Here is a 23,971-nt window from a genome sequence, read left to right as displayed (position 1 = left end):
AATCTCCAGCTGCTGGTAGGAGGCCCCATTACCAACCGTCTGAGCATTTCAGGCTGTTGGAAAATGCACGAGGAGGGCCAACGCTGTGAATCTGGACAGAGCAGCGTTCAAGCAGGCTTTTAAAATCAAACACTGAAAAAGTGATGATTATGTAAATACCTGTGTTAACCTTGAGAGCAGCCAAAGGCTTGTAAACAGGGTAGATGTGTTGCCTTAAAATGCCTCAGGAAATACAGGCTGCATCACCAACAGACCCTCCTGAAGCCACCACTGGGATTCAGGATGTGGCATACTCAGGACTAAAAACACAAACCTGTACAGCTTCTGCAAAGTGGCAAAACCTTACGTTGGCCACACGTTGTCCCAGGATCCCATCACTGGATCCATCATGAGACAGAGGCTGTCGTTTTTCTTAGAAAACGTTTTGTGACATGCTATCGTAACTTGGGAGGATTCAACACTCAGAGGCATTGAGCAAAACACTCCCCTTTCTTGCCAGCAACAGGGTCTGCCTGCAGTAGCTTTCTGTAGTTACAAAAATCGTACCTTGGGCCTCCTCAAATAAGGAGAAACTTCTTAAATCACAGCTTTGAATTAACTTCACCTGCAGTTTACCTCTGTATGTAATTCTAAGATTATGAGAATGGTTGTTAATACAACAGGAATTAATTTGTTACTACCCTGAGAAGAAAAAGTACGGTTCTAGTCTGTATTTGGTATCTCTTACTTGCTTTCAAAAGGACCAGTGAAGGACCCAAACGGGGGAGGAAGAAACATGGATAGAAAAACCACTTGGATAATTCACTTCTGTGAAACATTTTTGCTGAGAGTTGGCTTGCACCCACAAGTACAACCGCTGACCTGTGTTTGGAGAACAAGACAGTGTTACTATCAGTGAAGTTTTCAAAGTACTCAAGTTCTTGAACGGTGGCTTGACATTAAATTGAGAGCACTTTTAGTGCTCTCTGTGGCAGATCAAAACCAAAGTGCAGAGGATTTAAGCCACTGATCTGGCCTAAAAGCCTTGCACCAGTTCCTATTTGTTTGGAAAAATATGCTGGGTTAAACGCTTGTGCCTGCAGAATTTTTGCTGGGTTACATCACATCCATCTATGCCGCTACTTTGCAACCCCCCCCCCCCCCCCTTAAGACCTAACACACAGCTCCAGGAGCTTTTCCATGACATTCCTCATCACAAAGCATCATGACCTACAGCACAGCTGCTGCTTTGAAGCCTGGATCCCCGAGACATCCAGCAGCAGGCCCAGGTCCCAGCTCCACAGAGGGCCAAAACCACAAGGCCAAAACCACCAGGACCGGCCCTGTGCCGCAAGGCCTGACCACACAGCTCAAGTCAGAGCTTCCTCCCCACAGCGCATGGGTCACTGCCACGTTTAAAAGGGCAGATTGCTTCTGCCTTTCACATCTGCCTTCTGCTCGGATGAAAGTTGGCATCAGAGTGGAGAAAGCCTCAGAGATGAAGAAATGAGCTATTAAAGTGCTGCCCAGGAGGGGACCCCTGCTGTCATGACCGTCCAGGCAGAAGAGCAGAAATAATTAACAACCAGACCAGTGATGCCCAGGAAGCACTTTTATGCAAGTGTGGCAGCAATCAATCTAGGAGGCAAAAGGCAGGAGGACTGTCACACCATGGGTCTGACCCTAAAAAAAAAATGTTACGCAACAGATCTGGCATCCAGCCATCCACAAGGAAAACAAATGGCAATTCAGATGGGAGTTCCCAGTCAGGAGGTCCACTGCTTGCAATGGATGGCACAAAAGAGCTATTTTGTGACTTTACTAATCCAGCAGCAACTATTAGCAAAAAAATCATTAATCCACAACGTGAAATTACTCAAATCTGCCCTGCCAGATGATCTGACCTCACACAGACTCTGCATACCAGTTTGTCAGCACCCTTGTTCAAAGGAAACCCAGTACTGAGTAAGTTACAGAAATTTTCTGCAGAAGTCTAGAGAGCTACTTGACCTCTTTTGGACGTAACCAAAAGAGGTGCAATTCCTGTCATGTATGTGGTCTGCACTGAGGTCAAAAGATGTAATTAGCAAATAAGGTATTGAAAAACTAGTTCCTCCAATAAAACTCAAGAGACAGAGATGATAAAAAGACAATACTTACATAGTCAACACTGTTAAGTTTAAAGAGATGTATACATATCCAAATATATATATACACACACACAAATACACTTTCACTGTAGTTCTGTATACGGAGTGAAGTGCTAAGTGATAAAGAACCACAGTTTTGAGAAATTGTGGGACTTAGCCCACCTCTAATACTGGTCTAAGGTCATTTTAAACTTAGTTGGAATACATCCAGTGGTGAGTGGGAGACCCATATTACTTCTAGCAGGACACCCATGGGAGAAATAGCTCAACATATCAATCCAACACAAGGCATAATCTACCAAACTGGTTGCACTGGGTTTGGTGTAGATTCAGTTCTACCTGTACATCTGACAGGTATCTGAACATGGAGTATAGAACACATTTGTACTACATTAAAGCAGTTGAGTGTGGCGAGATTTCCCTTGGCATAAAAAGTAACTGAAGACACAAAGAGAACCAAGATGAAAAAATTGGAAATAGTTTATTTTGCTGCATAAGGAAACTTCTGGTAAATTACATATAAAGAAACTTGCTATGCTGTAGTGTATAATTTTCAATATTCCACAAAGATAGTTGTAATAAATATACAAACCAAAACAAAGTAGAAGACTAAATCCATCAGGCAACTTACAAAATGGTTCATCAAGTTTTATACTTTGCAGCATTGGCATGCTTAAAATCTTGTTGTTCATTCTGAAGTGCTGCAGCAAAATTCTTTTCACATTTCTTTGGAGCATTTTCAAAATCATCTAACTATAAAATACTGTCCAAAATTAGCAGGCATTAGTTAAACCACCCAAGAAAAGTAACACCAAGGTCTAACTGATGCAAAAGAATGTTTTATTTGTTTTTAAAATCCATTTTAGCTTTGCCAGGGTTAGGAATTATCCAATAAGTGCACTATGAGTCCAGTCAGCCTCAGGCACTGCTGACTCTTGTCATATTATGACTCTATATAAACTTCAGATTATATAGCTCTGGAGATTTCTCTATTAGAGACATATCTACTACCAGAAATAAGACAAATATCATAGTGAAGCTGCAAGCTAGTTCAAATGGTTGTACCCTCAAGTGTAGTGTGTGCTTAGAAGAATTCTTCCATAGCTTCATAATAAACCATACATCATTCATTAGGCATTTTTATTTGACTTCTAAATTTAAAAGTGCTGACAAAGGCTTTCTTGATGCCCCTGGCCTCTAGAAACAACATGTAGAAATTTTTGACACATTTGCTCTTCTCTACCTCTCATTTCTACATTTGTTGAAACAGCAGGCTAAATTGTATTTTACACTTCACTGCTCTGGACCACACCAATGGACAGGTCTATTATTCCGTACAGATCTTTTTCAAACTGAGAACACTTCTCTATGCTTCACTATTACTGAATACTTGGGGGTATAGAAAGGAACTCTCTAAAACACGATTACCTAAAAATATTTGTTAATAAGCTTAATGCAAACATTACGTAGAAAAATGGTTTAGTTACAAAAAAAATTCATTAGAGGGCCAATAAAAATATACTGAAGAGAAGATCTTTACAAAAGTGAGGTTAGGAAATATGAGGCATTGACATTCACTGTAAACATCCTGTGTTCACTAGAATCCCTTGTCTAAAGTATATGTTCTGGTTTTGTTCCTGAGCTTCATGGCCAACACTTGCATAGATAGCTAAACCTATCATAATGAGTTGTTTCTACAGACCTTTCTGTACTGCTTTGTACAGAACTTCAATAGACTAATTACTTTACCTTTTGAAATAGTTTCATTCCACTAGCAGGCAGTTCAAGGAAACTATGAAGCATGGTATGATTTTTGTGTACTCAGTGCATTGGATGGGTTGGGACAGCTACAGTATGGTGTGCTAATCTAAAATAAAACTAAGTTAAGAAGTATAGCTGTTTGACGTTCTGGCTTACCATAAATACCTACTTCTGCTCACTGCTGCAAGGCTCGCTTCTGCTCTGCCAAAGAGTGCGTATGGCAAAATGTCTTGAATCTGAGTGCTACAACATCAAGCATTTAAGCCTATCCCCAATAACAATATGCAGCTTATACACCGGTAAAGGAGACATAGAGAATTTCACCTTTACCCAGGTGACATGAGTGCTTGCCTCCATATTAATCTCCCTCTGGGAGGAAGCTAGAAAGCAGTTTCAGGGTAAACATGACACATAGTGGCCTAAGTAAAAAGTCTGAAGAACATACTTGCATTTTGGCTATGAAAAGCAGGCATGTGTTTAGTTACTGCACATGTCTATGCACATGGAAAGTGGTAGAGACAGACAAATAAATCCACCTCACAAACAGCACAACAACAAAAAAGCAGCAAATTGCCTGTTTTAAATCTTATTTTAAGGCAAATCTAGATAAACACCCACAACAGGATTAATGAAAATAGGGAGTTTTGCTTTTTTTTTGTTGGTTTACTTTTTCTGCGATTGGCTTTTGCACATTGATAAAATTTGTTTAAGCACCTTCTGGACATCTTCATCCATTTGACCCTAGACAAGGGGAGAAAGAAGAAAAGGTGATTGAATTCAAGCATTTCCCAACTCCTTGAAAAAGTTTACAAACTATTTTTAAGATATAAGAATTATTCCAATTTTCCAAAAGAAAGCAGTGTTAAATTTGTGCTTAAACCGTCACATCTTTCAGGTATTGTGTGTTCAATACAACCTGCAATGTTCTGAATAGATCTGCAGCAAAAACATCTTCCATTAAAACACCAACACTATGTAATGAGTAATATCTAACCATACCTGCACAGCGTAGAGAAGATGCATCCGGTAAACTGACACAATTTCCTGATGCTGTTTCTTTGTTTCCTAGAAAATAGTTAAGCAGAAAGTCACAGAGTATTCAGAACTGTGGAATTCAGAACTCCCCACCTAGACGTATGGAGGTCTGTGAAATTACAAGTGATAATCTAATGCACGGGTGGAAAACTAGCTCAGACACAGGACTGTGCTGCTAGCTATCTAAAACATAATTTGCTGGGAAACTTAGTCCACAGAAATGCTGTAATTCTAGCCAACTTTGTAAAAAAAAATAAATGGTGAGATGATATTGGTTGCAAGAAGTGCTGAGCTGCAAAGACATGGAACAAGCACATACTCTGCTTCTAAGTTTATCAGAAACCAGAAGTGACCGAGGAAAGCCGACAATATTCTGACAAATCAACCCTTGACTGCAATTGATTGCAAATCAACCACTTGATTGCAGTAACCCATCTGTCAGTAAACACCTTTCTGGTGAAGGAGATGCTTACAAAGGTCTTAATCTATGAAATTCTCAGTTAATTACTATACATTCAAACAAGGAAAGTCAAACACCTTTTTTGTGATCAGAATGTCACATCCCAGAAGCCATCTTTCCAAATAAACATGAAGCTGCCAGGAAAGCCAATGTAAGAGAAGGAAAGAATGCTTCTCTCCTGTTTTAAGTCCTATGCATCTTCTAATTTGTTGCATATCTTTGCACTACTTTGGCTGACCCTTGAGCTATGAGAGATGAAGGCTCCTTACGAATTTGGTGGACTGGGATAGGAAACACCCACAAGCCTTCACACTGACAGGACATGGTGTTCAACTATCTACCTATTTATTTCTCCTCACTGCAAGGGAATTTTTCTGGCTCATGTGCATATTAACTCCTACATCTGTCTGCTGGGGATGATAGGACAATAGACAACAGTTAAGGCATTTAGTGTGTCAGGCTGGGAATTTTCCTTTCAAATATTATTCCAGAGCTCTCTACAAATGAATCTCTGGTGAGAAGTACCTTCTCTTCACCCTCTCTAAAGTGAGTGAAAATGCTCCTTTGGACAAGCAAGCTTTTGGAAATAGTAATTATGGCTCAACCTAACTTAGAAGACTGAGCCTCTCACACACAAACAAGTACAATTTTAAAAAGTCTTTAAGCAGTTCGGAATTTCAGAAAATGAACTGCAATCCCTGTAAACAGATGGACTTGCTTGATTTGAAACTTCACACTTTCAGTGACTATTTTCTTCCAAAAAGTCAAGTTCCTTTTGGCTTAAAATAACAAAAATATTTCATCTTTTAATACATGTTCCTGAGAAAACACAGCGTTAGTCCGCTGCACACTGACCAGATTTTTCACAAATCAGGGTCTCAGCAGCAGGTCTGGTCACTACATTCCACTACAAGTGCAGAAATTTTGATCCATTACTGATCTGAAGAAATATATGCAGAAAAATAGTTTTCTTTAGTTAGACTATTTCTGGAAAAAGAAATCTGAAGTGACTTGAGGATTCCTACATGTGTCAGAGCATTACAAAATTTCTGTATGAAAATTCTTTCTTGTACTTATTGACTGTACTCCATTTTAAATAAGGCTGAGTTAAGAACGCCACACATGCTTTTGGAGAACTGGGAATAATGGTGGGTTTATGAACTATTATTTATGATTATCTACTTACAGTCAGTTGGTTTTGCAACTGCTTCACTTGTTGTTGTAATGCCTCCAGCTGTTGGCTTTGTCTTTTGGGGGCACTGGTTGAGTAGGAAAGCTGAGAAAGGCTGTTCAATGCTTCTTTTAATTTGCTGACCTCCTTGGACATTTCATTGATCTAGGAAGGTAAAAAATAGGTTTTCATGAAAAGCTGCAAGGCATACTATATTCCCATGGGTCTCATCCTATACAAATAAGTATTTGTGACTTATATTAAGAAGTGGCAGAAAACTAGATGAAAACTCAATGGACAAACAGAGATGTCATGTAAGCGAAGGGTTACAATGCTTCTCTACCGCAATCCCAGCAGTCATTCAAAATGCATTCCTGGCTCTGAAGGAGTAATATTTACGAACAAAGACTGTATTTACCACCTTCGCAGATGCTGCTTCTTAACACAAGACCGAAACATACCAAACAGGCCAGCTATTCACACTAAGCAAAATGCATAGCTTTTTATAAAGAAATTGTGACAGACATAATTGCACAGGAAAAATAGCTGTCACGCTAAGGCTGAGATGATACAGTAAACTCAGAATAGTGAATGTCTGCTGTTTCCTGATCCTGATGTTTCTTTGTCTCCTCATGAACCTCTTCCTGCTGTAAATTCCACTTTGAATTTGCTCAATTCAGGCTGAACCTAACCTGAACAGAACTTAGAGGTGAACAGAAAGATGCTTACCTCCACCAGAGAGGAAGATAACTAAAGTCAAAAACGCTGAATAAAAACTCCTTTGACATTAAGATCTGTGAGACAGTACTTTGGCATCTGAATTTTCAGATGGCCACATGAACTCAAATGTTACTCCGCTCTGTGACACCTTACACCAACTGGGGTTTAAGGTCACTTATGCACCTTCCAATATGTTCTGTAGTCTGAACTCATGTAATACTTCCTCCACGGCAGTGAATCACTAACCTTTTTATCTTTGTCCTCTTCTAGTTTTGATGTGCTTTCAGAGTATCTTTTCATTTCAAGTAAATCTTCTTGAGCTTGATGGTACTTTTGGTGAAGACCAGTCACCTCCTGTTCCTTTGCTTCAAGCAGAGTATGCATGCCTTCTTTCTCTTCTTTCAAATGCAAAATTTCATTTCTCAGCTGCATAACATCTAAGGACACATTTTCCTTCTCTTTGATTACATCCTTCAGTTTGGATGACAAAGCACTAACTTCACCCTCTAATGAAGACTGGAGTTTTTCATACGTAGCCTTGGGTACCATTGCTTCATTAATTGCAGCTTTTTCTTCCAATAATTCCTTTTGCAGGTTTCTTACTTCACTTTCCTTGTTGGTAAGCAGTCCTTTGAGCTCATTTATTTCCTCCTCCATTTCCTTAACAGTACTTCGGAGTACATTCATCACCTGATGGTGTTCAGTAATTGGCAAAGAGTTTTGTTTCTGAGTGTCTAACAGTTGCTTTAGTTCTTCTGCTTCATCTAATACTTTTGTGTACTGGGATTTCATTTCTGATAATTCATTCTCTGCTTTGTATTTCAAAGAATTTGTTACCTGTATCAGCTTCTCATGTTCATCTCTAGGAATGTAGTCCACAGCGATATCATCCAGAGTTTTTCTCTTCCTGTAATCTTCAAGCTCTATTTGTGCCTCCTTGTACAATTGTGACAATTCACTAAGTTGTCTGTTGAGCTCATCTATCATTCTGTGCATTGCATCTTTCATTTCTTCAGACTCAGCACTAGACTCTAACTGTGTCTGATTTGTCAGCTTGTCCTGTAGCCTTTTAATTTCCTCTTGCCCTTCTTTGTACCTCTCAATCAACAGTGCCTTCTCCTGATTAATATTATCAATAACTGAACAATACGAGTTCCTTATTTCCTCACATTCTTCCACAGACAATTTGCTTGCCACATTCTGCTCTCTTTCTTCAAACTTTTTCTGGAGCTCTCTCACTTTCTCTTTTTGTCTTTCACTTTCCTCCAATGCTTTCTTCAATTCTTGCTTAAGCACTTCAACTTCTTCACATGTCACCTTCAACCTACCCAGCTCAGAACTGGTTTCTTCACTTTCAGAAGAAACGAGACCCATTTTCATCTGCCTCTGTACATTCAAAACATCTTTCACAGTTTCCTCATACCTGTTTTGAGTTTCTTGGAACTTCAGATTAAGATCAGAGCCATTTTCTGAAATATCTGTGTTATTTAAGCGATCTGCTTCTGGAACTCTAGACTGGAACTGAGCTTCTAAGTGCTTTCTTTTGGCTTCGGAATTTTCTAATTTCCTCTGCACATCCTTTAAGTCTTCCTGGAGGTACTTTATTTTTACTTCACTAGGGCTTGCCGAGTTTTCTTGAATTTGGGTGGCTTTTAATGTAGGCTTCAGCTCCTGAGCTAAGAACTCATTTTGTCTATCTACTGCTTGATCAAACTCCGTTTGGGTTGAATGATAAGAATCTATGGCAGAATCCACTTCCTTAGGTGTTCTTTCCTGTGCAAAAAGAAACCCAAACAAATGCATGATAAAAACAAATACATTTATTTAAAACAACATATATAGGAAAAAGGAAGCAACCCTTGCCACATCCTACAAAGATGGGCAATTAAAGCACCATGGAAGAAACCGTTAGGTTTCAACTCAAAACCCAACTGGTCCCATTTAATCATCTACAGCGATAGAAGGCAGCAAGTGCCAAGCTCCTCTGAAAGTCTGTTGATCTCCATATGCTAATAATCAAAGCTAATAAATCAAAGCTAAGTAAATTAAAATCAGATCTGCTAACACAACTGTTAACAGCATATTTTAGAATGCAACTATCATAGTAAGCAAAGATATTCAGTAATTCATGGGGAAAGGATCAAAACACTAATTTTAATCCTTTGGGGGCAGAGTGCTTCAATGATGAGCACCACAAGCTCTTTATATTTACAGAACATCTCTTTAAATTGGTAAGCAGCTCTTTGTTCTACTAAGAGGTTAACAGAGCACTAGAACAGCACAAAATACACCACCTGTAATTTGTCCTGTAGCTCCTTATTGTGTAATGTCAAAGAAGCAATTTTTGCTTGCATCAGCATAAGTAGATCTTGCTGTTCAGTTTCAGAACTCACGTCCAATAAACTATCAGCACCTTTGGAGGAAAAAAAGATTCAAAAACTTTCAGAAGTTGAACTGATCCCACAGCTAGCTAGTTATTTTGCTTTCCAAATTAAACACTTTGTTTTCATGACTATTAAGTGCAGTGAACAAGTGAACAATTCCTAGAGCTGTTTCCCCAAAAATGTGTTAAGTCACCCAACAGAAGCAGGTGGGAGCTGGTAGTGAAATTACATAACGTTATTCCCAATACTTATTGTGGCTCACATTCTAAGTGGAAAGACACAGAGCACATCTGACCAGACTGACTTTTCACAACACCTAAAAGACCTAACCAAATAAGAAAATAAGTATTAAACTTTATTGTATACCTGTTGTGCTGTCACTCAGTCTGTCTTTATTATCTCGAAGCAAGGAGCTGAATTCTTCCTGCTGAGACATGAGAAAAAAATTTAAAAAACACTTTCACAGAAAGCAGATGTAAAGTTGGACAGCTCACAGAAGATAAATATAAATAGCATAGACCTTGTTGGATGAAACCTGGCAAAACTTTTTTTTTTTTTTTAATTGTAGCATGTGCCAGGACAGGAATTATATTGCCTAGTTCTCATTAAATGTTAATGTAATTTGGGCTACTATCCCACAGATAGTTTGGAAAAGCTGCAGCCCCTGTGATAAATCGCTGCAATATATTGTGGTGTACTTAAAAAGAAATCTTCAATACCATAAGATAAATATGAGACAGAACATGCTCAAGTATTTGCCTGATGTCTTTTGGTGACAGGCTCACTACTTTTTGCAATACATTCCCATGTATTTCACTGGTATTAGCTAATGAGTTCTCACACCATTAATACTTACTTTCACAACCATATTCCTACATACTGACTAGTTTATGACTAATTCTATTTAGATGTTCATTAAACATTAAAGCAATCCACATCTGCTTTGTAAATTACATTGAAATAGATTTGGATTCCTTTTTATTCTTAAAATGCAGCTAATTAATTCACAGGAGATTCTGCAGTCAGCAAAATAAATTGCTATGGTATTACACGTTCTTCCCCCATACTTAGTAAGAACAGAAAACTTTGACATCTTGCATACCTGGTCAGCAAAGAAAGCCTGTCCTTTTCCCGTCATGGGAGTTGAAGTTGATGAGCGTGGAGAGGACAAATCACTAAGCTGTAAAAGATTATATATAAATAAGTATATGTATGTATACATGTGCGTACATATAACTAATCCTCCAACATGTGCCGTATATAGACACAAACACATGCGAGCACTTTTCCTTGCACTAACGTAAGTCACAACTCTGGGTTAATTTCAAAGAGCAAATTTAATTATTCAGTGCTCTTTTGAGCCAGTATCACATTTGCAGTGTGCTTGTTGTACAGATTACTTTTCTGTTTAACATTAAACATGTTAAACTGTATTTTGGTACTATACAAATCTATTTAAGTGTTTTACTATCATATGCATATATGCATATAATAACGTGTACATACATATGTAGATTTAAAATACATATAATTTACTTAAGGAAGTCTGCAAAACAAGGAAACCTTCAATTTTAGATGGAAAAAGCACCTACACAGTAAAATTTGTACTACTGTATCTTAAACCATGATATATTTCAAGCAATTTTCTTAGTTAAACTAACCAATGTGTATTTTCATGGTGTCATCTTAATGTCAGGAAAAGCACTCATAATATGACAGGCATATAAAGTAGGAGTGACAGCTCAAATTCAGCCCACATAATTCACATAATGGTCAAAATGCTCTTCATCCCCTAAAAGTATCTCAAGATTGGTCTTTTCTTTACCTGAACAGGACTGATAGGAGGAGGTGGGGCTTTGCGTTTTTTTGGAGTTCCACTTCTTTCTGAACTTAATTTAGAGCCTTGATCATGCTGAAAGTTTCACCAGCCAGAGAAGGTAGGTTTGTTAGTTTGGTTAGTAAAGTCCGAGCAAGTTGTTTCACAAATATATATATACATATATATTTTCCCACATTAATATCAACTTTAGCAGCTCATGCAGTTCCTTTTTTTTTCTATGTAAAGACTACATCTCTGATAACACAAAGATATTAAACATGCCTGACAATAAGAATATGTTCCCTTGTAATCCATGCTTCAGTGAAAACAAACAAGATTTAGTGAAAAAGCAGAAGCTGACAACAAGTTTAGCACTAGTGATCTTGAATACTTCCAGAAATTCATTCACAGTCCAGTCATGCCATTCTTAACAGCTACCATCTTTCCTCTCCATCAACTTCCATTCATTCATATTCCAGTCACACCACTCTTAACAGCTACGTTTCCTCTCCATCAGCTTCTGCCTGAACTCCCTGAAAAACCCAACTTCTCCACTCAGAGAAAGAATGAACCAATACATAGCACCCTCTTCTAATCTCCAGCCACCAGCAAATCTACAAGATACTTGCACTCCAAGATAGCATGATACTAAATACAGAATGTAAGAAACTAATTTAATTGCCTAAATCTGATAAGAGTCTCACAGATAGGGGTCACCAGTAAGGTGCAACCAGGGAAAACCTTCAGATAGATGTTCTGGAAACAGAAAACTTTTCTAGATCATTTTCTATACAGTTTGAAGAGACCAGAGTCCAGCAAAGCTCCTGCAATACATGAGAATGGTGGAATATCTTCCCGGCACACATGTGCGCATGCACATGCATCCTCCCTTCCTTTTCTCACTGAGAAATCTGGCAGCTACGTCAGAGAGAAGGTAAACCCAAAACTGATGTTCCTGAAACACATTCCTTAAATAAGCAACAAAAACTTTTCACATTATAGAGCAGTTATAAGATATGCATCTCACAGTGACTACTAGCTACTAGTCACATCTACTGCTACTAGTCACGGCAGTTACTATTTTTCCCATGAGCTACAAGCCTTTAAAGCCTGAGTATTTTTAAAATCAAAAGGATAAATACCTGCTTTGATTTAGTCGGTGATTTTGTATCTGTGAAGCAAAAAAAAAAGTGGAATTAAGAACAACGATCAAGGAAAAAGTTATTTGCCTAACCCTTCTCTCAGCTCTACTTCCTGGATCATAAATGCTGTTTCTTTTTTGAACTCCTGTTTGAAATCTGAGCAATATACTTAAAATTCAAAATTCCATTTAAATACAACCTCTCTGCTGCTTTTTTTTTCGTTTCGTATTGATATAAAATTCAAAGGATAGTGACAATTCTGCTTCTACTGTAGCCTCTCACCATTCTTTTACATTAACTTCCTACTTCAAAAATCTTTTTTAGCTTGACCACAAAGTCCTGTCTGCATTAGTTCCTTCTGAATCCCTCTACTGAGGAGCTAAACATAGTCTTTCACATAATAAGGAGAGGATCTAGTTCAAATTCTACGCAAGCCTTCACTACGCTGTTACATCAGCTTACCTTTTCTTTCTCCAGAACACCTGTTTGCCCTGCTGAATATTTTATCTCACATTTGATATTACCATATACAGCAAATACCACATTTTCCTGTTTTGAAAAGCTTCAGCCAGACCACCTTGAAGATAGCTTTTAAAATTTTTCAGGTTAATTTAAAAAGTAAATTTGTTCATTACTGAACATAAACATAGCCAAAACAAAAAGTGACAAACAGCATATCAGCATCTCTTACGTACCCACATCCTGAGATAACTTTGACGATAGGAGATTCTGGATCCCTGCATTCTCAGAGATTTTGGAGTAATGCAAAGCATTCTGCCCAAAGACATCCACTAAACTGACATCTGCACCTTTCTTAAGGAACGCTTCCACCATGTTAAGGTTACCAGCTTCACAAGCCATCATCAAAGCAGTTCTGGACAACAGAAACACAAGGTAAAATTATCAAGAATAACCTTTGAAGCCGCAGCTCATTTTGTCAGGAAGAAAGTGTGACAGGTACTGTGTAATGAAGAGCAAAATTTTATCAACATATGTATCAACACATACATGCAACTGTTTTTTCTATGCACAGACACCTGCCTGCCCCTCCTCCTCTTCCCCATACGCCCCAGTTAGACCTTCTGCAAAGACCTGTTATGGTTTGCACGTCTCCAAACATTTCTAAAAAAGGTTTCCTGAAGCTAAAAGGAGAGAGAGAAGTGGATGAAGGATCAAGTCAGACTATCAGATCTCACTGTCACACTTCAATTACAACAGGAAAGCCTTTATTTAATCACTTCTCTCCTTCACATGTTGTTTTTAAGCAAAATAGACAGGTATCACCCAAAAACCCAAATATATTTCTCAAAGCTCTTCAGTGAGACTGAAAGGTGGTTTGACCTCAAATCCTGAGCCATTCTCAAATAAAAAAGATAAAGAAGTTCCTTAGAGCACAACCAATTCCCTCTCCAGCACCGGGCAGCTTGACAGTGCCTCCTACATTAAGGGTAACATACAGAAGGAGCATTTTCCTAACAGTTTGTATCTGTTTTTCCTCAGTGACTTTTAGGGATCATACAGGATAATTACAAAAACACAGAAAACCCCACCTCTCGAGCATGCTCTAATATTGCTTTTCTGCCACAGCAGAATTCTCCCTTTTAAATGTGAACTCATTCCTAATAGGCTGGCCAAGTTCACAGGCAAACACGCTTCTCAGTGCAGATATGAAACTGAGAAGTTACTACAGAAATTTCTCCCAATATCCAACCTAAACCTTCCTTGGCGCAACTTGAGGCCATTTCCCCTCATCTTATCACTTGGTGCTTGGGAGAAAAGTCCAGTCCTCACTTCAGTATAGCCTCCTTTAAGGTAATTGTAGAGTGCAATAAAGACTCTCCTGAGACTCCTTTTCTTTAGGCTGAACAACCCCAGTTGTTTAGGTATTTGCTAGATATTAAGGCAACCATTTCACTGATGAATTAAACACACTCCCTGTAACAGGTGAGCCCTGGGGAAGTGACGGCTGTTGCAGTACTGTGGTAAGAAGTCAAATGTTGAGTGGTAACTTGGATAGCAGTTCCACAGGGATAGTTTTAGACTACCAAAATGACTAGTTTAGTCTGGACATCAGAGGGAATTGGACAAGCCATTTTCAAAGGCTCTCTCTTTCTCCTCCCATTAAGACTTCTACTTTCTCATTAAATATGCAACCAATTCTGTGAACAGGAGATGACTAAGTAGTTCTTCTCCTTACCATAAGGAGTGGGAATTAAAATGGTACATTCCATGTTATATAGTTTTTCTTGCTTTTACACACTGTACTTTCTTTAAAAAAATAGAGAATACCAAACTTGCAAGTACTGTCTTATCTATAACAGAAATACCTTCATCCAACTAAATTACAAACTGTTAACGCTACCTGTTGATTAAAAGTAAGCTAGTGAGAGAAAGGCAGAGGTCCCAGAATGGTAGCACCTCAAGTTCAAAGCACCGTGGAGGCCATTTAAACAAACCAACCAACCAAGAACCAACAAAGGGGTTTTCTTTAGGCAACTTAAAACAAAAATCAAACTAATAGAACTTTGAACTCTCATAAACCAAGCTAGGGCCCAGTCTCATCCTCCCAGGTGTTCCCAAAGAACAATATGGACATTGTATCACATAATAACCAAGATAATTACTAAGTGCCAAGTCTTCTCAGCATCCAGCTTTACGTTTGCAGTTTCATCATTTATAAAAGTCCATAATTTTCAAGAACTCTTGAACTTCATCAGTATCATCAAAATGAGTACATTTTTTTCCACAATAAGGATGCTCTGGTGTAAGAACAATTTTCTGACACGCTAGATGTCTATTCAGGCAACAAGTCTCTAAATGGCACTTTCTGAGAATACAGCATCTCCACCATACAACAGTTTTACTGTGTTTTCTCTTGGTGCTGTGGCTGTGTTACATTAGAAAAGAGAGCTCTCCATGAATGTCACTTCCAAGTAACAGTTTTCAGATTAAAATTGGAGAAACTAACTCATGCCAACAACAGAGCAGCACTGAAAACTGGGACACGTACAAAGTGACGTGTGGGCAAGTGCTATCATTCAAACTCTTGTAGGAATGATTTTAAAATGGGATTTGCTGCTCTGGTAACCCAACGAAAATCTTACAGGCATGATCTAGTTTTAGAGTTATTTAGTTTCTGTTTCACCTTTCCCTTTAGGCAGAATTCTCTAAGCTTTCTTGACAACTGGGATATTCTCTCTGGTATTGAAAGCATTAGTTCACATAACAACAATTTCGGGAAGGGAGCATCGTTTGACAGTCAGCCCTGGGAAAGAATTAACATGGTGATGGTTAACCTGCTGTACCTTCCATTTTTATCCCTGGTGTTGATGTCTGCTCCGTGATCCAGAAGGTATTTGCAGACTTCTGTATGACCACTTTGTACTGCAAGCAGCAGAGGTATGTTCCCATCCTAGGAATGCATTTAAAGAAACTATAAATAATAATTCGACAACTTACAAATACCACCATGAGATTTAAAGGTCAGCTATGAACCTTCCTTCTACACAGCACAAACAAGGCACTACCTGTACATTTTTGTCATGTACCATAAATGTAGCTGGGTTTATTTAATTCCTTCCTTTAGTACTGGGAATGGAATCACTCAGCAAAGCATTAAGAACAGGAATGCTTTTTGCTGTCTGTACTCCCTTTTCTGTTTGCTTAATGCTATAACACGGTGATTTTGCAACTATACAATACCTATAAATAAGTCCACAACAAAAAGGTTAATTTTAACTAAGTACAAGGCAAAAATACAACATTTCTTAGAATAACAGAGTAACTTCAATTGGAAGACAACTTTAGAGATTTTTTCTTCCTCCTTTGCCCTCACTCCAGAGAAAGGCAAACTTCATTTCACAGTACATTGCTCAGAGACTTGTCCAATCAGGTTTTAAGCATATCCACAGACAGAGACACCATGATGTCTTTTGGTCCCACTTCCGATGTTCCACCACCTACATGCTAATAATTCTTTTTTTCCTTAACACATAATTGGAATTTCCCAATCAGGTCTACCGCCCAAACAGTGACCATTGCTTGACATCATTTTGTTGTGCACCTGAGGTGGGTTTAGCTCTGTCTTTCTCATGATCACCAATGATGCAGTTGAGGGCATCTTAAGATTCTCCCATAGCCTTCCTGATTCTTAGCATTAAAAAAAAAAAAAAAGGACAAAATTTTCTGCCTTTAAAATGCATCTACTGAAATTTTAGATCTAATGTTCATGAGTGTTTTGTGTTTTTTTTGTTTTGTTTTGTTTTTTTTTTAACTCATCAAAAAGACCAGATAGGAAGATAAGATTGAGGAAAGAAAAAAAAAAAGTTAAATGCCCTCCTCCCCCTTCTTTTTTTTGGTCTATTTTCTGTCAGGTCCACTCTCTTTATCATCAGAGTTTTCTACCAGGCAACTGCATCATTCTCAAAGACAGATCTGGTTGTTTGTAGTCATTTCATAATAGAGAATATACTGTCCCTTAGCCTTTACATTATACCAAGTATAATTTTTTTTGCAGCACTTGCCACAAAACGTGTGTTTCCCACAGTCTACTGGAGTGAGTGGGAAGACTTTTAATCATGTTTTGAATATATCAGAATCGATTCTAGACACTTGTATCAAACCCTCAATTTAACAAACAGCAAACCCTACCACTAGTGTATGATAGTGAAGTGGTTTCCCACATCTACTATGGCAAGCCACAAAAGGAATATTCTCCGCCAGAGAAATCCAAAATTTAATACAACAGTAACATTGCTTTGAACTATGATACCTGAGATTGACTGAAGCAGAAGGTAAAAGCTTTAAAGTGAACAATGGGAGAAGAGGTACGTACCAAATCTTTGACGTTAATTGGACATTTGTGTTCACAGAGAAGTTGAACTGCCTGAAGACAACCACATGCAGCTAAAAGAAATAAAAAACTAGCATGAAAGTCCATGAAACCCCGTTTTTTTGAAACCTGTGTTCTACACTTCCCATTTGCAATATTGCATCATTACAATGGCGTTCAAGAAAAACAAATTAAATCATATCTCTGTTTTTAAGAAAGATGGAGAGAGACAAAGAGGATGAACAGCAAGCCGTATGCAGAAATAAAACTATTATTTATAGTCTAAATTAACATACGATCTTTAAGCACTAGAGTCAGAATCAACCTTATCTTAATTTTTTAAGTATTTCAATGGCTTTGTACATGTAAGAGTGAACTTGCTAGCTATAAGTAACTGAAATTTGCTATTCAGTGTTGAAAAATACCCCAAATTTATAAGCCATGAGAATGAACATGTATCCCTCAGCTGCTCAAATCTTCAATTAGCCAATAATATATTAATTTTAGAAAAGTAAACAAACTTTCATTGTCAGATTAAAAATGCAGGCATTCCAACAAATCTGACATTTCAAGTTGGAAATAAAATCAAAAGATTAGTTAAAGAAAGCTGGAAAAAATGGAATGACAGAGCAGAAATAAGCCAACTTTAATATAGCTCACCATTCTACCCACTATTTTTCCAATCAGCAGAAAGGGTGTCACTATATTTATGCATTTATAACCTACAAAGCTTCACCAAGCTCACGAGCTAGGAATATCAAGCATGACAAAATACATAGTACACACTTTTAACAAAGAAGTTACCTGCATAGTGTAAAGCTGTTTTCCCAGAATTGTCAGTGCTGTCTACTGAACATTTACACTGCGTAATTCAGAAATGAGAAAAAAAAATTAGAGAAACACCAAGAAAATAAAACATATGTTTGATGTTAAGGACAGAGAGCTGAACATCTCTGAGAATAGTTTTATGAGTAATTCCACAAAGTTCAGCCCATACAATAAAAGTGAAGAATACTGATGAAAAGCACAGCTTTCCTCTCTACCAATCTGATCTATCCTTTCTTGGTAACAGCTTATTCTGAAGTCATGGGAAACGCGCATGGGGAGAGAGATATCCCTAGAAAAAAAGTTATAGTTTTGGAACAGTTTCTATCTGGAAACCAAAAAGAATCTCTCCAACCCCCTTGCCTGAGAAAAGCAAAAGCTTCATATTTTACATTACACTAGGAGCTAGAGCAAGCACATTCTAATGCATTAGTATTAAATTGTTTCTGTTGAAGGACATAATGCTTCACTTCCATTTGTAAGAACTAAAGCATCTAAAAGCCAGTTATATTTTGTAATATTTTAAGCCACCTGCTTACTGATTAAGCTAGACTTTAAAATAATAAATATAAAAATACCAAATTGCAAATCTTTATAAAGACTTGTTTTGGTACAGAAGATTTTACTTCTAGTTATGGCAAATAAAGATATCACACTGAAATTTTTAGTTTCTAAAAATCAAACATTAGATATTGTAACTTTCAAATGTAGCACTGCCTCCAATTCTTCCATGGTTTCCCAAGAAAACAATTTTGTGCAGGCTACCAAATTATATAACAAAAATGTCAAGATTCAGCCTGTGTAAAATAATTATCTATGTTAAGATTAGACATTTCTCACAAGTACAAACACCTTATAACACCAAGTTGGTCTACAGATGCAAGAAAACAATCCAAAGAGCATGAATTACTGGAGAATACTACCAAAGGGTTTGGACTTACAAACTTGTTTGGAAATACATATGTTGTAATAAAATTATTAAGACATCAACAAAAGCAGTTTGTAGTTACAGTGGGCAGGTGAATAGGCAGCAGATATTTAAACACATCTAGTTGCTGAGTTGATCATGCTGTTGCATGCGATACAATTAGTGACAGCTTGATGTCACTGTTTATGCTCTAAATAAATGGGTTTGCTCTAGAATCTAGTAGATTTTTCTAACCAAATCACAAAGAGAAGAGTCTTGCTGCTTAATCATAACCCCTTCCAAGTGTGCAAGAATGGTGGGGGAGAAGGGGGTGGGAGGTTCAGCTTGCAATGAGTGGGAGTCAATGAAATTTGACTCAGTATGGTCAGAGACATTGACAGGCATCAGTCACAACAGACACGGAGAGCCCTGAAGTAACCAATGGAAAGGAATTTGGAGGTTGAGATAACGGATCCAATCCCTTTCTGTACCACTGCACTCAGGCAGTGTTATTTTGTAGGTTCATTATTTCATCCGTAGTCTTAGCCACAATCTTACTGATAGTTATACACTCCTTTTAAATATCTATCTATATATAAATATCTATCCCATTACTCTGATCACCTCCATCAACAAAACTTACGTGGCTTTCTGCAATGGAGCTGAGATGAACAATGTTTCTCCTTGCTTACTAATACACATCTTCAGCCTCCCTCAGTGTCCTAAGAATCTTCTCTTTTATCTTCATTTTTGTTTTTCTTACCCACCTCCCACTCCCTTCTTTCTACTTTTTCTAACCCCTCACTGTCCTTCATGTCATGTGGTTGAGGATTAGTACCAAACTCCTTTGTTTTCTTTTACCTTTGACTCTAAACTTGACAGCCATTGTTGACAAGGTCAACAATTGATTCTTTTATATTGCACAGACAGAAAACATTCCAGTCAATATCAAAGTCCCACCACACATTAAGAATCCTCTTTCCCTACACCTGTTCTATACCATCTACTTCCAAGCCATCCAACCACATAGATTAAAATTGGGAAATTAGAAGCTGCAGTCTGCTTGAGACCCAGCCCTGCTATGTCACATCAGTTGCACAGAGAAAACTGAATTTGTAGACAACTCAGGGGAGATACTTCTATCATCTGTTCACTGTGCCTAAAAGGTCTTAAACTCAAGCACATCTCTTGATTGCAAGGAAATGGGACAACAGTATAGGAGTGTGGTGCAGATTATTAGCAGGAAATGTGTCAATATCTAGTGAAGAACTACCAAAGTGAAATCTCAAAAATAATCAAAATGAATTTAATTTTTACTTTACCTGAAGTAACCTCTTAATGCAATCAGGGTGGCTGTTCTTTGCTGCAAGATGTAAAGCACTGTGCCCTAGATCAAAAAAAGCAAAGCAAATTAAGCATTCAATCACTACAAAGTACTGGAATTAGCAAGAGAAAATAAAATAAAATCCTGCATCAAGTAGAATACAGTTACAGCAGACTATTCCATTATCTGCCTGACCAACAAACCTAATGTCTAGCTTCACATACAGGAATGACACAAACATTGTGTCAGAGTCTGCCTTAGCGGAAGTAAGTCTAACATTATGCATATATGTTTTGTTTCATATAAAACAATTTTCCTAAAATACACAGCCTCCCTTGCAGATAGATGTCTGTCAAGGTGTCTGTATGACTTATTTATTTTTTTTGCAATGAAAAAGGAATCTAGCACGAAGAGCAAAACCAGCCAAATTCATCACTACAACAAATTTTTATCATCCACGAAATGCAAGTATATGAGTACTCAGAACACATGACTACTTCAGTTTGCATCTTGTAGACATCCCTTTTTCTTAATTTACTTAGCATCTGTGAGGTCATATTTACTTATGCAATACAGTGATTTACTGACTATATATTAATGATGAAAGATTTTGCAGTCTCTCCTCTAGTTTTATCTTACAGAGCCCCTGAAAAATTAAATAGGCCAAAGACAACAAAAGAATAAATTATTTGTGCAAGAAAGAAGGAAGGGGCTAAGATTTAGTACTCAATAACAGACAGTAGAGCCACTTATGACAGTAGAACCTCACAGCAAATAATGAGACTTTTACAGAAAAGATGTTTCCTAAGAAACACAGGGTTGACACTCTCAAGCAAGAGCAGGCAACCTGTTATTTATCCAAATGACTAATAAAACCTGAGACAAGATGAAGTATGAATTCTGAGTAATACTATTGGGTGTATATATTCTCTTATCATTATGTATAATCTGAGTACTTATTGTAGTATCACAGACACTTACTTCCTCATGGAGGCAAATCATTTCAGTGTGTGACAAATTCATTAGGGCTGTAATTGGTGGCTAAAACTGAACCCAACATTTACAGATCATTATTGCAGAGGCAGAATACTGACACTTCATTTAGGTGGTTCTGATAGCCAGACAAAATGCTGGTCACAGATTCCACAGATATGTCAACTGAAATATACTAAGAAGTGTTTGCCAGTTTCAAATTCAGCTCTCATTATTGTCCTAGTGGAGTAATAATTAAAACATACACTTTCAAGGGCTGAAACAGCATATTTAATAGTTCTCTTTCTGTTTTAGCCCATATCAGCTCTTTTCAGTATGTCATAATCCTAAAGAAATGTCTTACTGCAACTGCAGTTAATGGAGTTAATAGCTGGATACACATAAAAGCAACACACAAGACCTTGATTTAATCTATGCAAAACTTCACATGAAGTTAACAAAAAGGTTTTTTGTTTGGCTGTTTTTTTTTTTCTGGGGGGGGAGGGGGTAATAACAGCAATAATTAATAAAATCAAACTATTATTTTGCAACTGGAGTCCACTATAAATTCTGACATTCATAGTATTAGGGCAAAAATTTTCAAGTGCATAGAATCTGAATTCCATATGCAGAAAAGGGAGCATACCAAGCCCTCAAAGGTTACAAGTGCTTTTCATACATGGTGTGCAAGGGAGGGGAAGCAGTGCTGTCAAATTTTCATTGCAGTCTGCACATCAAGATCTATAGGCAAATGAAGCATATTATGCTATATGTTTATGTTTGCAGAGGCATACCTGCACCATCTTGGGCTGTCACGTCTGCACCATGTGTCACCATAATCCTGAGGCATTCTGCGTGGCCTTTTGTAGCTGCCAGGTGAAAACTGAAGGAGAGCATTTACACGTCACTGTTCTGTTACAGACCTCCTTTCTCCTTCATTCATACACCAAGTACTGGCAAGTTCTCCCCTCCCTGTCCTTAGATCTTCTGGCAACCCTCCACTACCTCCCAAGAAGATAATTGCTCTGAAAGTCAGAAAGCACATCAAAAACTTTTGTGTTCATACATTTACACAGGCTGATATTTCATTAACCCAAGCCATATACCTAATGTGCATCTATCAGTCCAACACGATTTGTAAACTAATGTTCCTAGTGATGCAATATATCCCCACAGAATTCCTGGGCTTAGGAAATTACTGAAGAAAATACTCTCAAAAAATGGCTTTGCTCTAGACACTCAGGGCAATCCTAATTGTGCTCTTTCAGCAGACAAAATTTAGTTCCTCTAAAAGGTAATTTGGTTTCCTGAATTAAACTAAATCAAATTCTGTTTCTGAACTGTCCTCTATAGAGCCAATCTTTCTTCACAGGGGAGGTGTGCGCGTGTGTGTAAAATAAACAAAAAAAAAAATCAGTGTATGTGAATGTAACATGGAGGAATGAAAGCTAGTGGATATTTTTAAGACTATGCTAGGGATGTATTTTCCAACTTTTGGTTTTGCTTTCCCATCTCAAGCATCTGCTTGTTTGAACATTGGAAAACTGGAGAGGTTGCCAACCACACCATTGCAGGACATGCTGAACAGCATAAATTACTATTATATTACTACATATGATTACAGAATAAACCAAAGAAGTTACGCTGAATTCATGACTTTTTATACTGAAAGCTCATCTTTGACATTCTTGGCACCTCAAGGATTCACAGAATTTAATTCACAGAATTTGATTCATAGAAGCATATACACATGCTACTGACTTAATTAAGATGAGAAGCAAAGACAAAGGAAAATCTTTTGAAAATGGAGTTTATAACATCCTGATGCATATTGTGCCAACACAGGTGAGTCTCAAGATATGGACAGAGTACAAGCAGACACATTACTTCCCTGTGGTCTTACTAATATCAGCTTAATATAGAGAGCTGTTTTCCAACTGGTGTAATGTAGAAAAACAAGTTAGAGACAAAACACTTTCAATTACTATTAAATTGTGTATGAAAAGTTGGTACATTCATAAAGCATGTCCCAGACTGAAAAAGCCAGTAATCCTGGGATGTTTTCTAATATCTTACGAAGTAGAAGTTTATTTTTAACACACCGCACTCCTACATTAAAGGCTTTTTCCCCCAGCATCTAAAGGGAGCCTAATTAATCACGTAGACACATTTCCGCTGTATTTAAGAGTTTGCATTTTGGACAACTGCTTCCTTTAAATGTTAAAGCGAGCACGGAAAATTCAGCCTGCTAGTCTGAGCAACCAGGAATACCAAGCAAGAATGAAACAGATATTTCTGGCGCAGAGTATGTGAACTGCAACACTGTGGTTCTCTAAGCTGCAGACTTTTTCTTTGCAGCCTTCCTGAAAACCAAGCAGAGGAAAAAGACCTACAGACAAGATCTGGCAAAGGGCTGAGAATTAATCAAAGCAGGAGCGCTCCTGGAACAAAGTACCAAGTACAGCAACTACCTCCCTTCCTACACGGAGTA

General features: G+C 37.8%; 1 protein-coding gene across 7 annotated transcripts in view; it reads right to left on the bottom strand.

The window, feature by feature from the left end:
• Positions 1–2,591: 2,591 nt before the first annotated feature.
• Positions 2,592–23,971, bottom strand: part of RAI14 (retinoic acid induced 14) — an 86,342-nt gene continuing 64,962 nt past the window's right edge. For 4 of the 7 annotated variants that reach the window (XM_048051264.2, XM_048051265.2, XM_048051266.2 and 1 more), the window contains exons 4-18: positions 22,275–22,363; positions 20,507–20,571; positions 18,257–18,314; positions 17,456–17,526; positions 15,927–16,033; positions 13,317–13,495; positions 12,622–12,650; positions 11,486–11,572; positions 10,763–10,840; positions 10,027–10,087; positions 9,571–9,689; positions 7,523–9,049; positions 6,572–6,721; positions 4,890–4,955; positions 2,592–4,631 (exon numbers count right to left, since the gene is read on the bottom strand). In XM_048051264.2, coding sequence (XP_047907221.2) covers positions 4,554–4,631; positions 4,890–4,955; positions 6,572–6,721; positions 7,523–9,049; positions 9,571–9,689; positions 10,027–10,087; positions 10,763–10,840; positions 11,486–11,572; positions 12,622–12,650; positions 13,317–13,495; positions 15,927–16,033; positions 17,456–17,526; positions 18,257–18,314; positions 20,507–20,571; positions 22,275–22,363 — 2,764 coding nt within the window. In that variant the 3' untranslated portion in view covers positions 2,592–4,553. The remainder of the gene's footprint in view (positions 4,632–4,889; positions 4,956–6,571; positions 6,722–7,522; positions 9,050–9,570; positions 9,690–10,026; positions 10,088–10,762; positions 10,841–11,485; positions 11,573–12,621; positions 12,651–13,316; positions 13,496–15,926; positions 16,034–17,455; positions 17,527–18,256; positions 18,315–20,506; positions 20,572–22,274; positions 22,364–23,971) is intronic. The other 3 variants (XM_048051268.2, XM_048051270.2, XM_048051269.2) reach the window with 3 other exon arrangements.

The sequence above is a fragment of the Anser cygnoides genome, chromosome Z, assembly GCF_040182565.1.
Source record: "Anser cygnoides isolate HZ-2024a breed goose chromosome Z, Taihu_goose_T2T_genome, whole genome shotgun sequence".
In the NCBI taxonomy this organism is placed as follows: Eukaryota; Metazoa; Chordata; class Aves; order Anseriformes; family Anatidae; genus Anser; species Anser cygnoides.
This window is presented reverse-complemented; position numbering and strand designations above follow the sequence as displayed.